Here is a 16,588-nt window from a genome sequence, read left to right on the forward strand (position 1 = left end):
CTGTCTCATCTAATAAATTAGCACCGGGTACCCCCTTTATACTTTAACACCCAGTTGTTATTTCATGGGTCTCCAAACCAAATAAAACCCTTGAGCCTCCTGCCCAGTGACAGGGAATGCGACTGTCCTGATGCATATGTTTACTCTGGCTTACTACTTAATTGTTCCTCTGTTTCCCTTGAAACAAATGCAGCATTAAAACCCTGTGATGTCGGCTCACTTGCTTGCTTTGTGGATTACATACAGCGTAGCCAATTGACAATGGATAAGGCCCGCAGCTCAGGCGGTCCCAGGGACCATTAGCATTCCGAGTACCTCAGCTGTCACTTAGGGGGGAAATGGCAATTCTATGCAATGCTGTAATTTTGTATTTTCACCATATTTAAACCAGTTCAATGCCTCCCAGATGGTTCTAAATTTGCCGGTTACTTCTGCGATATAAGCACAACAGCAAGGCGTCGTCGTGACAATTTCAGAACTCATATGTACCATGCTAGTGCATGAACAGTGAAACTACTTAAAGTCACTCCTTAGATACAACTCCATTTTCTGACAGCACAAACTTTTAAAGTCTAATGCCCATTCACTATATCCTAAAATTATATTTTTTCTAAAGACTCATAATCCATGGGTGTGAGAGTTAATGTTACACATATAATGTTGATATTATTTGCTCCTCACCTCACCTGTGTCATTTTAATTGAGAGGCTACACTGGAAGTGACTGATGGACATCAGTTGTAAAAGAGCTTTTACATGAGCCATTTTACTTCCTCAAAGTATCTGCATTCAAACAAGAAATGATTTCAAATCCAGTGATTCCTAATTATCATTCCACATTCATTTTTCCTAAGAACAGACAGCAACTGCCTCAAATCAAGACTCTTATGCCTTTCCCACATAACATAATTATTTTTTACAAGTGCACTCATACACACATGTGCGTGTGCACACACACACACACACACACACACACACACACACACACAAATTGGTAAGTCGTTCCCAACCCAGCCTGTTGCTATTAATAGAAATAATTAAGAAATACTAGACAAATATAGATCCGGGTCACAGAAAGGTAAGCTATAAAAAATGTTGAATATCAACGAAAGTCTTACCTGCAACTTGAGGAAAGAGCAACATCGGAACTGCTGTGAGACGTTTGCACCTGTGGCCGGGGTAGACAATTAGAAGTGGTTGTTAACTGTGCTTCACTGTCAGCTCTTAATTACTTAGAGCACATGGCTGAGCCCTACAATGCTCACTTTTAACCAAAAGAGAAAAGGGAGGATACTGCAGCCAGGAAAGGCATAGTGTCTTTAAGTGGAGGGCTCAACTGTTGTTTCTTCCTGCAGGTCTATCCTCCTCCCCTCCCCTTGTCAGGAGGGGAAGGCAGTCAAATGACGGGCTCGTGATTCATCACTGGCCTATGACAGCTGCAAACGGGATTACCCCTCCCCCAGTCAACACGCAAAGCAATCTCGCCCCAGCAGCTTGGAAAAGGTGCTTGGGAAGAAAAAAAAAGCTATTAACAAATGAGTATGTTTAACAGCAGCAGTAGTTGGGGCATTAATCCCCAGCATCCTCCAATCTTTCATCTGCTCTAGCCAGCTGAACTAGAGTGCCCGCCCACCCCCTTAGCCTCCTCACTATTTCTTATCCTTATCAGGATGGTTTTCTTCCAGTTACCTATTTGTCATTTAACAGTCAATGATGCTGTGGTCAAGAAACAAGGCAAAGACAGGCTTTCATACCCAAAGTCCCAGCTCTCAACAATGTACTCATTTAACTATGCCAAGGTAAAAGCCAATGAGTATTTTTATTCAGCAATACTGGACAACATGAAAGTGTGTGTGTGTGTGTGTGTGTGTGTGTGTGTGTGCGCTCGCGCGCGCGAGCACATGCACATGAGTCCCATCTTGCAGACTGAAGTAGAATGCATATTTGAGTACGCGATTCACCAGCCCCGTCACCCTGCATATTGAGTTTCCAGATAAGTTTGAATTGAGGAATTTTACTGCACAGCTCCACTAATTCAAAGTAGTACTAGTCATTGCTCCTCAGAGGCAGTTGTGAAGGGCCAGCAGGTAATGAGTTCAGGTGAGCCAGGCTGATGCCCGCTTGCAAGCTCCCACCAACTCTTGGGCAGACAGAAAGAAACACTGGCTAACTTCAGAAATGGCACAGTACTCCAAATGTACGTTTGATGTACGTTTTCATTCAACCTGAACTGACATCAATTAAGGCTGCAGAACAAAGATGAGAACTGAAGCGTCTCAAATGACATTAAAGTTAGCCACATAAACATCTTCTGTTGAGTCCTGCTAGTTTTTAATTATGATTTATGAAATTAAGAAACACAACCTTTTTAGCAAGAATAAAGCATCATTAAGCTTGAACAACTTGGTATAATGTTACTTGGAACTTCTTCTAGGTATGCATTTTTTATGTGCAGGACAAAAACACTTCTTTAAGATGTTTGAGTAACTGAAGTTACGGAGTGCTAACTTTAATGACTGTAGAAGGCCATTATTTGCTAACAGTTTTCTGTCATTTTTTTAAAGTTAATGTTCTCACACAAGATTAAACGGTTTTCTTTAGAAACTGCAGCAATATATCTCAAGGATAAAATTCTCCTACTTTTATACACCTGGGATAAATTATAGGTGAGAACGGACTTCATTTTCAGAACTCTCCTGGCTTAATTACATAAAAGTACATTAAAGCATACTTACTGCTCAATGCTAAAATACATCCCCACTGTAAAATCCGCCAGAATACCTAATCTTGAAAATAGAACTTTTATTTCATTGTAAGCTTTTAAAGTTTCATTGTATTTATATTTGAAGTTTAAAACCTACTGTTTCTCTCAGTTTGGCAAAAACATCAAATTTGGTAGTAATAAATAAATAATAATAATAATAATAAAAACAAAAAACCCACCAATGAGAATATTCTAATGAATTTTGTTATTGAAAAAAAAAAAGCAGCTTAAGAGTGAATTTCTTTTCTGCTGGCAGCCTGGCTTCTCCTTTACTTTGAGAGAACAGTTTTTGAAAAGTCCGTAGCCATGATCTTCCTCTCATTAAGTGTACTTCAGATATATTCTTTTGTGTCTCAAGGATTATTTAAACCATGTGTTGTGTGTTACTGTATTTAAAAATGACTCTTTAATCAAAATAACTATAAAACAACTAATCCTCACTTAGGCTGGTCAGCTGAGCCCACATCGTGGTCCAGGAAAAATAAATCTACTCTCAAGAATGCGAATGCAGACAACAATTAGACACAGATGTGAGTGAAATTAGTTACAGTTTACAAAATGCTACACTTCACATGCTTTAGGTTTTTATGTGCAGTGCAAGGTTACAGTGTGGTAGGGAGACGTCCTTCTTCCTCCAGTGGCTTATCTAAAAAGCACACCTCTTTCTGATGGCTGGACATTTCCTCCTGGGTTTGAAAATGTCTGTATAAGCTTTTTTTTTTTTTTTCATTTAAACCTCTAAAACCAAGGTGCATTTCAAAAAAATAATAAGGGATATTTTCATTCAAAGTAAGGGGAGTTCGTGATTTCTAAAAAAGTTCTGTTAGGTGCCCAATAAGTCTACTTGTTTTATCTGTAAAGTTAATATAATTCCTGTTATCTTCTAATATGTTATTTTTAATTTCAGTACTCTCAGGAATGCAAAATTAATATACATTTTATTATGAATGATAATCTCCTAGCACAACAAAGTCATTCATGTTAATGCTTTTTAAACCCCCTTCAAGTAGAAGCCACACGGTTGTAGCATATAGCCAGACATGTGAAAGAGAAAGGAGAAAGATAACGGAGCTCCTGAGAGTTGCAGTCACGACTCCTGCTCTAGGAACTATGACTTCTGATTAGTTAATGAGGTCTTTTAAGTTTGCCTTTTTTTTCTAATTAAATTTATAATTCTTCACAGATGTAACTTTTGTTGATGTTCAATTTGTCTCCCTCATTTTGTTAAAGCTCACATAGTACTTCGTCAATCCATTGAACAGCCACATTAAATCTGCTAATACCGTGCTCTTCAACCCCAGAAATTATTTCCAGAAGGCAAACGTGCTTTGAGAGATCATCAAACAAGACTTAAGGTACACATTTTATCACACTTTCCCTACCACAGAGCTCAGGATACAGAGCAAAATTCATGACTTTTGCCCTGTTTATTATACTTTGCTAAATCACCAATCAAAAGCGTCTGACAGAAGATCATGTATGAAGCCAAAAGTTAATAATGTTCTGTGCAAAGTAAACTGCAATAGAAAGAGATTCTAACTCTCAGCAGCATGGAACAAATGAAATGAGGGACTGTCTAAACTATGGGGTTCCCATAGGCTTTTTTTGCTTGCTAGAAGCAATTTTTATAAAATGACTAGAATTTAAAACTTTTTTCAAACTGAAAATAAATTTTCAAAGTGAAAGTAGTGAACATACATCTAAGTAGAGCTGGCAGGCAAGCTGGTTTTTTGCCCGACACAGATCAACCTGTGTGCTCCCCAATTTGAAAGACAATGGTTATTTTCTAATCAGAATGTATTGGGGGGGGGGAGCAAAGAATGCTCTGGCCACATTTCTCCTCTGTCTGCATTTCCAGGTCTCTGTGTTGTAATTAATATAAATCTGAAGTCTTAAAAATAAAACCTCACCCTAAAGTGGGAAAGAACTTCTACCGGGAGATAAATGTTTGTCACATATTAACACTGCATTTTCTTATCAAGGCTTCCATAAACTAAATGCTCAAATGCTAGTGATATTATCTTAATGTAGTATTCTATATAGCTTTTTGCATTATCTCCTTTAAAGAAACCGAGAAAACATAATACTTCTGAAACCAAAAACAAACAAGTGCTTGGAACACATCATTCCTGCCTTCAGCTTTAAAAAGGAAAGGACTGTTTTCAAAATCAGCATTTATTGACAATGTTGACTGAAATACTTTTGGTTATATGATAAAAAGAGATTTTGTTCCTGCTGCAAGGACCTCTTTTTTTTCCCATTGTATTCTTAGGAAATACATTTTCACACTCCAATGGAAATTTTCTTTTTCAAAAAATCATTTATCATGCCTGTGAAACTCACAGAGCAGCTGACTTTATTTGGCACTTAAAAGTTGAACTGAACGGTGGCTCAATTAGACTTCTATGTCTGTCACCACAAAGAGTTTTCAAAGGCTGAAAATCCACGGCTGCTTGCTTACTTACTAAACACTTTGGGCCTTAGGAGAACTCAAGCATCGAGAAAGTCAAATATTAAATGTTTGATCATATGAAGGCATGACTATTCCTGTGTGCATGTCCCCAAACTCTAAACAGAGCGGGAAAGACTCTCACAAGCATAAAATAAAACCTTCTCTGAAAGACATTAGAAAGACAACTTCAAACCTATACATCTACACAGCATGATTCCCAGCTAACAAGTTTCTATACCCCTGGCCATCTTAAGAAATGAAACTTAAAAACACTTGTCTAAACTCAATGACAGTTCATAATGTATTGAATTATTGCAAACGTTATGCTTAAATGTCTTCAAAACTCCTCCCAAGAGTGTAAGCCTATAAGTTGTTAGCAATTCAAATACTGATTTTGAAGGGCAGTGCTTTACAGGAATATTCAAAAGTTTCAAAATCTGGAGTTTAGCTTCCAAGTGCACTCAAATCACAAAAAGGGCCAGAGAGGGACAAATACTTTAAGGGGCCAAAGGCTTATTGTATCAAATACTGAAGATGAGCCCGCTTAGTAAAGTCGTTGATAAATTTGCTTTGGAACAAAAAGGCGTCCTTCTTGAAAACATGGTTATCAGTTCGTTGTTCATCTGCTGAGTTTTCCGTTGTACATCTTTCCTCATTTATCAACCTAGCCGTAGAAAAAGTCATCTGTGTAATAAATACCGCTAAGTATACCTTTCGTACCTATACATCTATGCATGGATATAACCCTGTTCAATACCACTCAATATTCTGGGGCTAGTGCAGCGATTAAGAAAAGATATGAAATAATTCCCCCGTCTGAGAATATTACCTAGTGTTCTACTTATCTATAAAAATCATAACAAAAGTAGTTAATTTGCAATGATCCTTTAATGATCCTAATGGCTCCGATCATTTGGAGGGTAAAGATTGCAATTTTACGACGGAACCCAGCGGCTTCTAAAGTCCCAGGAACAGAGTGCTTTTTTTTCTTTGAAAACAAACCAAAACCCTAATAAAGGCTCTCCAGTTATCTCGGGCTTTGCCCACCAGACAGTAAGTAGTTCTTGGTCATTAGTTTTTCAAACACCAGCTTGTACTTACAGCGCTCACATCTGCTGCCTCCACCGGTTTAGTGTGCTCCTTGGAGTTTTCTGTGTTAGCAGACCTCCATTCCTGACATAGTTTGGCTGCTGCGCAGGAACAAGGGGACCCGGGAGCTCTCAGAGGCGCTGTGACGCGGCTGGCAGCGGAGCGCAGAGGCCGGGGATTGCCCGGCTCCCGGGGACTGCGCCCGGGCGCTGCTGCAGGCTCGGGCTGCGGAGCGACTGAGCGCGATCGCCTTCCCCAGGAAGGACCCCGCCACCGCGCACCGCCACAGGAAGGCTTCCAGTCGGAAGTGGCCCTGCACACTCGCTACCTCGCCGCAAGCTCGGAGCCATCAGCTCGCCGCGGTCTGTTTGGGAACGGCTTTGCGCCCCAGCGAACGGCAGCGGCAGATAGCATCTGAGACGCCTAGACAAAGAAACAGCAAAATCTCATCCCCCCCGATTTGTTTGCGCAGCCTTGTAGGTCTGCCCACGAAGCCTCGGGGCTTTTTGTTTTGTTTTGTTTTTGCAACGCAAACCACAGCTAGTCTCTTGTCCTGACCTTATTGGTTTAAATGCAACAATTGAGAGGAGCAGAGCTTGGTCTGACTCAACCTCGCTGCTTAAAAAAAAAAATTTATTATGTAAATGACGCGCCCCATGATATCTGAATAAACAGCTGTGGGGGAAGAACTTGTGGGAACCTCTGTCAACACACACACATCCTCCCGCGCCAGTAGCTCCCAATTAAGATCTTTGGGGAGTAGTTGCATGTTATCTTTTACACTTTTTCAAAACTTTTTTTTTTGTTTTTGTTTTTGAGGACCTGAAACTTAGGAGAACGGATACTTTTCACACTTTTTCCTAAAGTACCTACCTACTTACAGGTCTGGAGAAGATAAAAAAAAGCCGTTTCTATGAAGTAGAGGGAGAATGGGCAAACGTGTTAGCTATTAGCAGCTTAACAATGAAAGCCTGGCGGAGGATTCTGCAAGGGTTGCTAGGAGGCCAAAGGCTTCAGTTCTTTGGCTAGGACCCAGATAATATTTCACCATTAACATTTTTAAATGGGTCTTGAGAAGAGATTCGTTTAGTCTGGAACTTGCTTTGCAACTTATCCTTTTAAAAACTCATAACCTTAATCAATTCAGAATCTATGAGTTAGGCGTTCGTTCGGTGACACCTAGGAGTGGAGCTTCAGTTAGTGTTTTATCCAAGTCAAGGGCTTAGCCATTATGATAATTTGTAATCTTGAAAGAATGTGTCTCCTTATATGGATTAATATTTTGTCGGTCCTATGTCTCAGTTTAAATGCAAATGCAAACTAACACTCACTCAGAAATTGAGTCTAGAGACGCATTTAAAATGCATTTTTATCATCACCAATATTTCTATTCTATGTGCTCTTTTTATTAAAAAAAAAAAAAGACTCTCCTTCTTTTAATTTCTCACCTTGGTATGAACATGTTTTTAAATCACAGTAACTTCACATCAACTAATAGAGGAGATAGATGGGTCCTACCTTAACTCTGCTAATTAGAAAACGAAAGCACCTTCAAATGATGCAAACAAAACCCAACTAAATGGTTCTAAGGACCAAAACTCCAAACAGGCGGTCTCTCTTCCCCTCCTAGAAAGGATGCCAGTCTAAATTCCTTGAAAAGGAGCACTTTGTCAATCCTAAGAGGCAGCTGGGACTTGGAACTCACCTAGGGTTTCATCTTGTTCAGCACCAGCAAGGAACCATGGGCTAGGTATCTACCATATTTGGGAAGCCAGGTCGGAAAACAGTCGATTGCTATTGGATCATATATGCAGCTGAAATAGTTACGTTACCTCCTACAGCACTCTCTCAGACCAGAAGGATCAGCTATTCAACATACCAAAGTGCATGTGCAGAAAAAGCAAAGTCTATTCTGGAGTTTTCTATGGCAGTCAGGTAAAATCTAATGCTATACTAGGTCTATTTACAATACCAAGCACCCAGACAGTAACTTCTTTTGCACTTAGATTTGTTACTAAATTACCCAAGACATAAAATTTAACCTCTGGCTTAAACTTTACCTTCAGCTATGGCATTCATGCTTCCTATAGGTTAAAATTATTTTGGACATGTATTGCTAAAATGTCATTCATGCAGTTCATAAAAGAGTATATTGGAGAATCCAGAATGTTCACACTATGTGAAGTCAAAGCGGCAGAAATACCATGTCAGCCTTACATACAAGTTACTTGTCTATGTTACAGTCAAATTTATCGTATTACATGTACTTTTGTAATGAAATTCAATAATTTTTATTTAAATAACCAAGCAAAATGCCTTCAAAGAAGTGACTCGTGTAATTATGAATAAAATTAGGAAAGATATGATGAATTTAATGTAACCACTAATGGGTATAATATAGCTCATACCTCATAATTATGAAACACACAGCTTAGTCACTGGTTAGAAGAAATAACCATGTGCATATTTACCACTCTTAAATAGTTTCCTTTTTCTTAAGCAAAGCTAAATGTATTAAAAAGAATCGCATGTTTACCTATAAATTTTGTCTGGTTACTAACTCCAAATATATAGTAATTATTCCATATGCAGCTTGAATCTAAAGTATGATATGCTATGATAAATAACCAAAAGGTAATATTATGAAATTTTTATCAACTATAATTATATAACTTGATCACATACCACAAAGAGCCAAACTGTTTCCTAAATCTGCCCTAGAGCTTACACAAAGCTGAGGAAAGTTGGCTGGAAAGTTCAGTCTGAATGGGATGTTTGAATACCCTAACAGAGATGCAAAGATCTTTCATATAACACTCTTACCACCAAGCAGGTTTTATTGGCCAGGGCAGCTCTTGCCTGACTATGCTCCCACTTAGACGTCAGATGTCTGCCATTCTCATAAACGTTTCCAGTACTTTTAGATTAGGACAGACTTTTAAAGAAAGATATGCTCACAAAACCCAACAAACATCCTTAGACAAGGTCCAAAGCAAGAGTGTCCTTGCAACACTACAAGGGAACAGTTTCTCCACCCACAGGAACAAATAGCTAACTAAGTACATTAACATAAGAAATGCTGAGAAAATCTGGCCAAGGCACAGTAAAGGATTCCCCTTCCATTTCAGTAATGGCAGCGGATTGCTCCGAAGGACCGTGAACTTTCCAGTAAAAGATGTCTTCTCCTCCTCCTCCTGCTTACCCCGTGGATTAAGCACCCACGCCCTTTCCCTGGTTTCTCTGCACATGCAACCCTTAAGAGGTGACTGATTCTCAGGAGGGATGGCAGTGAGTTTCATAATTTAATTAACACGTTAAGGACAGACGCCTTCTCTCCCAAAACGAAGTGACTACTGTCCCCCCTCTCACAGGATTAAAATCAACAATATCAGAATATACAGTGTCTCACAATTTAAACTGTTGGAAGTACAATGGGAAAGAAAATATCCCAAAATATCATAGTTCAACTCCCCCTGCCTCCTGGTATATTTGTGTTTCTTTTGCTCTGCACCATAGCACTAGAGTGCTAGCTTCTTTGTAGCCCCCTGGGGGGGGGGTAACTGAGTAGTTGGTCAGTGAGCCTTGCTGGTCTGTGGACTGGTCCCTTCCATGGCACGTGCTTTCTCTACTGGCATGACATCTACAGTGAGGGTCCTGCTTCCAAGTACCCTTCAGTTGAAACACAACCAAGAAAAACATCCTCTATTTATTTTAAGAATGATATTAAATCCACCAAGCAAAATGTCTACCAACATTTGCTAAATGCTTTCCATTCAAACTCCAACATGAATAGCTTTTAACAGTAAATTTAAGGAGGCAATTGCTATTAGCTGTACCATGGAAACTTATTTTCATAAATAATATAGACTTTGTACCAACACAATAGGAAAATAGAACCCATTTCCTAACCCCATAATAACACATTGGTTTCTATGTATAAATCATAACCATTTATTTATTTAGAGAGGGAAACTTGTTATCCTATGTAGTAATGACTGCCAGTAGGATGTATTTTTTTAAAAATTATTATTCTTAATACAAGCTTTGGATAGCACATCTTGATAATGAAATCATGAGCAGTGGCAATTATTATTATTTTTTTTCTCCTCAGGAAAGGGCATGGATGCTAAAGGCTCTTTAAGAAAAAACATGACACAATAGATTTTCTCTTCCACATCATTTGATTTTCCAAAATGGCAAACAGAGTTAGTTTTTCTTCCTTCTGTCAAAAATATGTAAATAACTGTTCTTGAAAGCACATGTTTGATCTCAGCGACAAGCTGTTTGCCTTCCCGCACTGTAAAATGGATCTCTGTTGACATGGAGCAACCTAGGAACCTAGGAAACCCAGGGTGTCTCCTCTTCAACATTTTGTTTTTCTCTAAGCCATAGGCAAAACCAATCTTGTCAGCACCTCCCATAACATGTAAGAGGATCTGGAAATTTGCTTTGCCTTCTCCAGCTTTCACCACAGCCCAGCTCTCAGTTTTTAAATTCTTCGGTAACAATGAACAACTCACAGATGGAAAGGCAAGACCATTGGCCAAGCACTGCCTATGTGTCGGGCACTGAACTAGAAACCACTTGTCTGCCTGAATCCTGGTTTTTAATAACTTGAGTGTTTTTCTCCCTACACTATTTGTTTGGAAAATTACCCCCTTTTTTTGTAGCAAATCACCTCTAAACAGCAGATGGAGCATTGAGACATCTCTGGCTTCTGGCTGTGTCAATCATTCTGGAACAAGGTAAAATGCACCAAGGTTAGTCAATCGAGAAAGGTGTGTGTTATGCTCGTATACATAATGTGTGTGTGTGTAATTTCAATTATACATATATGGCTAGATACTCATACATATCATACAACATCACTCTATAGCATGAGATTATTCATAAGGACATTATTAGTTCAAAATTATTATGATTAGTGCAAAATTAGTTCACTGGTTCAAACACAAATATGTTAAATGGCCAATGGGAAAAAATATGAAGATTCCTTAAATCTGAAATCATCAAATCAGGAATCATGGGTGTGTTCAACGTCATTTATTATAAGAGGTGAGTGATCCTCCTCAAGTAGGGAAGAGAGAGAGACAGAGAGAAAGAGAGGGCATGGATGCTATAGGCTCTTTAAGAAAAATATGACACAATAGATTTTTCTTCCACATCATTTGATTTTCCAAAATGGCAAACAGAGTTAGTTTTTCTTCCTTCAGTCAAAAATATGTAAATAACTGTTCTTGAAAGCACGTTTGAGACACCCTGAGAGAGAGAGATAGATAGATAGATAGATAGATAGATAGATAGATAGAGATATATAGATATCCTAAAAACTTTCTGAATGCTAAAGGAAGAGTTCTGAGTTGTAACCAGCAACAACCATAAGGATAGCCTGCCTTACCACAGTCACTGTCGTCCTCTTTGCCTTCTTTATTTTCAGTTACCCCGTGTTGTGCTTTGACTCTAATAGCTACTACATGATAAACACTTGATTTGTTTGCTGTGGAAATAATCACATTAAAATGCACTCCAGGCTTCCCAAGACACATGTGGCTTGGTTTTAAGTCTTCAGAATTAAGGAACACTTATTATTTTATACAGAAGCTTCCGTGGGAGAAAGCAGCCCATTGAGATGCCTTTTCCTTCAGGCTTCCTTCACTCCCCCTCCCTAGAAAAATAAAGGGCAACCTCCAAAGCTTTTTTAGACAGAAGGTCACAATTCAAAGGCCTCGTAACTCAATCCCGTGCAGCAATCACATAGCTATTGAAAATACAGCCAGAAGCACCACAATTCTAGCTATTTCTATTAAGTGACGTCCATAGGTCCACAACCTGAAGGTTTCTCTTAAGTGTGAAGTTTCATACATTCATACTGGCCGGGATCAAGTTGCCTTGGGATCTTGAATTTTATTTTAGCATGCTGGAACAAAAGAGGAAAGAAAAAGGTGGACAGTACTGCCTAAGTACAACAATAGCTGGCAATTGCTTGCAAAGGGAGTGCACCCTCCAGAAGTAACTTGTAAACAAGGTGAAATGCTTTTAGCTTTTGGATCCCTGCAATGAACAAAAGGGCATATTTTGGTGGTTTCATAGTTGGAGTATCCTACTGATTACTTAAATTTGTGGTTTAGGTTGCTTCTTTGGAGATTTTTTTAATTTTTTAAAAAGGATATACGTGGCCTGGTTTACCTGAATTGCAGAGGTTAAACAAGATGGAGTACCTAGAATCTTTTGAATAGTGTATTTGGAGATTCCTAAAAAAACAAGGCTCTGGTTGACAGGGAGTTAGTGCCGGTGGCTTGTGGGGGTTTTTTTTTTCGTTGTTGTTGTTGTTGTTTTTCTTTTTTTTTTTTTTTTTATCAATACAAGCAAAAACAAATAGTTTATCAAGAGGTCAGAGTGCCAGCGGAGAGCCCTCCAGTGTATGATTCTCATTGACAAGCTCTGCTGAAAGATCCACACATCCCCCATTAGTCTGGCCCCCAGGGATGGCTGTTCACTTTCCTTCCTGTCCTTGCCTGAAAGGATGGTAGGCCCTGCCAGCCACAGTGAGGGAGGGGGCCAATGAAAGGGCAAGGGGGGAGGGGGCCAAGGAGGAGGAGAAAGGGGAGGGGCCCAAGGAGGAGGTGGAGGAGGTGAAGAGGGTGGGGGCTAAGGAGGAGGAGAAGGGGGAGGGAACCAAGGAGGAGGTGAAGAGGGAGGGGGCCAATGAAGAGGGCAAGGGGTTAAGGGGTCAAGGAGGAGGAGAAGGGGGAGGGGGCCAAGGAGGAGGAGAAGGGGGAGGGGGCCAAGGAGGAGGAGAAGGGGAGGGGGGGTCAAGGAAGAGGAGAAGGGAAGGGGGCCAAGGAGGAGGTAAAGAGGAATGGGGCCAAGGAGGAGAAGGGGAGGGGGCCAAGGAGGAGGAGAAGGGGGAGGGGGCCAAGGAGGAGATGAAGGAGAGAAAGACAAAACAAACCAGACCCAGAAAGAAGGGTCCATGGCAAAGATCAGAGCTGCCCAAGCATCAGAGCCCCTTAGGTTAGAAAGTCTAAGAAGAGAAGGCAATGCACATAGATACATGGATTTTATGTGTTTTAAACTGACAAGCCCATCACTGATGTCTCCATCTTGTTTGTGAGAAATTACATCTGATAAATCTAAAAAAATACAGCAAATATAGATGATTCATTCCCCAGAAATAAATTCATTCATAATTAATTAATGAAGATCCTTAAAGAGGAGGAACTTAGAATCAAGCCCAGGTTTGACTATTGTTTATGAGTGAATGACTGACACATGAAAACACACACCCACATCTTTGTACACACAAATGAAAATCATTTCTCTGAATTTATTTTGCTTCCATCCACCACTACCCTCCCCCACACAATGCTATACTATATTTGACATACATATTTGAGTGAGACTGGAAAGATATTGCACACTCATGCCTCTTTGAAACATCATGCAAAAGCCCTGGCTTGCATTCCTGTCTTGCCATGTTCTTTACATGTCTACTACTATTTCGAGCTCTTTCCCCCCGAAATTGTTAGAAAGGTTAACTACTACCTACACTCAAAGGTCTGGACTACACTACAACAAATGCCCTAAAGGTTAAAGTGGGTTTTAATTCTGGCTCTGGGGTGGGTTTTCTCTTTACCTTTTGCTGACATTCATCTGTGACAATGTATTATCTTTCACCTGGCTGACATAGGTTGATGAATGCAAGGTTAGATCCCACCTTAACAAAATAGCGTGAGAATGAAGGCCCAGAGAGTTTTTAAGACTTAGTACTTGATGCAGGCAGTAGGTGCTCAACAAGTGCTGCTTGAATGGACTAAAGCAAGCACACAATGCTCCCCGGTGCAACTCAACCCTAATTTGTACAAGAGAAAAATCATTTCTCTACATTTCTTTTGCTTCCCTCTGCCACCACTTCCCCCTCCCCCACCAAAATGTTATACTATATTTGGTATGTATATTTGAGTGAGAGTAGAAAATGATATGAAAACGAGAGATTTAAGTTTGTTTTTTTTAAAGGCTATCACATATTGTATGTCAGTTCTAACTACTACTGTCTTCCTAAAGCCCTCCAGTATCCTAGTACCAATCCAGTTCCTTTTCAGTTTCTGTTGAAAACAGTGCAGAAGAACTGATGTAAGCGAAGTGAGGAGGGGAGGTGGTTCGCTGATTAGAAGCAGTTGTTACTCTTGCAGAGAACATGGCTTCTGTTTTCAGCACACATATCAGGAAGCTCAAAATGGTTGCAATTCCAGTTTCAGGGAACTGATGGCCTCTGGCAGGCACACATATATACATGTAAAATAAATAATTAAAAATGACATGCATACACAATGGAATAAAGATACAGTTAAGAATACCTTACAATTTCTTAGTCTTAAATTCTTCTTTGTAGAAATACCTACAATGTTGTCATTCTCAAAATTTGCTGTTTCTATGGCATCCAGAAGTCTAACCAATCAAGTTAGTTAGGTGGCCTGCCAAATAGGGCTCAGTAAATACTTATTATGTGTCTTCTATTTGCCAGGTATTTGGGACACTTAATAAAGCAATAACCCAAAAGATAAATTTCTCATGTATACACAGAAGAATATAAACCTAACCTAACCTCCCCACCAAGGCCATAGAACAGTCAGCTCCATATATTCATGATTATGGTCAGAGCCTGGACTCAACTTTACTGAGAATTCTGGTTAGAGGAAAGAGAAATAAATATCTGAGATTCTTCTTCTTCTGGAAGGTCCCCAACCTCATCACCCAAAGTAAAAAACATGGTCATTATTTAGGAATCAACTCTACTATAAGCCAACAATTAAATACAAGTCAGTGTTTAAAGAAAGCCTCTACTAAGACACACAGAAATCAAATGAAGAGTAACAGAGAACAGATCAAGACAAATATTGGGCAAATCAAAATAACTCCCTTTATCATTCCTAAGAGAACTAAAACAGTGCAGTCATGAAAGGAGAAGAGAGTAGCAACAGTGCCCCCAATCCCAAACACAAAGTAAAAAAGGAAGGAGATCCAAAGAGCTGGGGTGTGGCTCGACGGTAGAACTGTGTCTAGTATGTGCAAGACCCTGGGTTCCATCCCCATCGCTCAGGAGGAAGAGAAGGAAGATGAGAAGAAAGAAGGATGAGGGTGGGAAATGGAAGAAGAAATAGAAGAAAGGCTGGAAAAGATACATGGGAAATAAAAATTAGGATAACAGAAATGTCCAAATCAATAAGTTGGCAAAATAAACCAAGGCAGTCTCCAGGAAAGCAGGAAGAGGCAAGAAGCAGCAGTCCTATATACTCCTGGTCCAACATCTAAATAAATGGAGCTTTAGAAAGCCAGGGGAGGACTGACTGCATAATGTTATCGTGCACTGAGTAATGATTATCCTTGTATTGTTCAAGTGATAATTTCTCTATTCCAGTATCTGACTTCAATCTGGACGTGGCATTGTAATACCTTGGGTTAAGAATCTCCAGTCTCAAGTTTGTGTAAACAATGCTCACCCTTTATTCTCTCTGCTTTGTCAATGAAAGCTGGAAAAGCCAATAACTAGGTAATAGAGAAAATCAGGTGGGACATTCTGCAGAAAAAGGAATCAGTCTGAGACAGAGCAGGCCAGTTGGGAGGAGGGAGAAAAAAGACATCATAGGAGTTCAGCTGGACCATGGAAGGTCCTAAAGGCAAGGATTATGGGAATCTCAGCTGGGAGTTAGCAAGATTAGATTAGAGGATTAGAATAGAACCATAATGCCTAATTATTGCACTTTTAGGATGTGAATAAATCTTAGTATCTCTGTATCATAACTTGGGAACTCTCTAGGTTTAAGAAAACTGCTGCCATATTAATTTCCTGCATACATTCTTAATAATATTAATTGTTACAAGAGAGAAAGGACAAAATTCAGCTGATGACTCTAAAATATTTCTTAGAACATGAGGTTTCAGAGTGGAAGAGCTCTGGGAGTTCCAGATAAATCAGATGAGGACAAATTCACACTAGTAGTTGTTGTTGAAATGTGTTCAGCACACCAAGAAAAAAATCAAATAGAACTAACAGCATCCTAGAGGAGGAAAGCAGACCACCGCTGAAATACAGACCATAACTAGATTTCTTAACTGGGACGTTCTAGAAGGTGAAAGGGACCAGTGACATTAGAGTCCTTAAGAAAATGAAATTTGCCGGGCGTGGTGGCTCACGCCTTTAATCCCAGCACTCGGGAGGCAGAGGCAGGCAGATTTCTGAGTTTGAGGCCAGCCTGGTCTACAAAGTGAGTTCCAGGACAGCCA

The 16,588-nt window shown here is 39.7% G+C and overlaps 1 protein-coding gene across 3 annotated transcripts in view; it reads right to left on the reverse strand.

Moving 5' to 3' along the window:
• The window catches only part of Eya1 (EYA transcriptional coactivator and phosphatase 1), a 142,222-nt gene extending 135,350 nt beyond the window's left edge, over positions 1 to 6,872 (reverse strand). For 2 of the 3 annotated variants that reach the window (XM_021155505.1, XM_021155483.1), the window contains exons 1-2: positions 6,317 to 6,872; positions 1,118 to 1,167 (exon numbers count right to left, since the gene is read on the reverse strand). In XM_021155505.1, the coding sequence (XP_021011164.1) occupies positions 1,118 to 1,142 (25 nt within the window). In that variant the 5' untranslated portion in view covers positions 1,143 to 1,167; positions 6,317 to 6,872. The remainder of the gene's footprint in view (positions 1 to 1,117; positions 1,168 to 6,316) is intronic. The other variant, XM_029483170.1, reaches the window with a different exon arrangement.
• Positions 6,873 to 16,588: the final 9,716 nt, after the last annotated feature.

Source organism: Mus caroli, chromosome 1 (genome assembly GCF_900094665.2).
Source record: "Mus caroli chromosome 1, CAROLI_EIJ_v1.1, whole genome shotgun sequence".
Classification (NCBI taxonomy): Eukaryota; Metazoa; Chordata; class Mammalia; order Rodentia; family Muridae; genus Mus; species Mus caroli.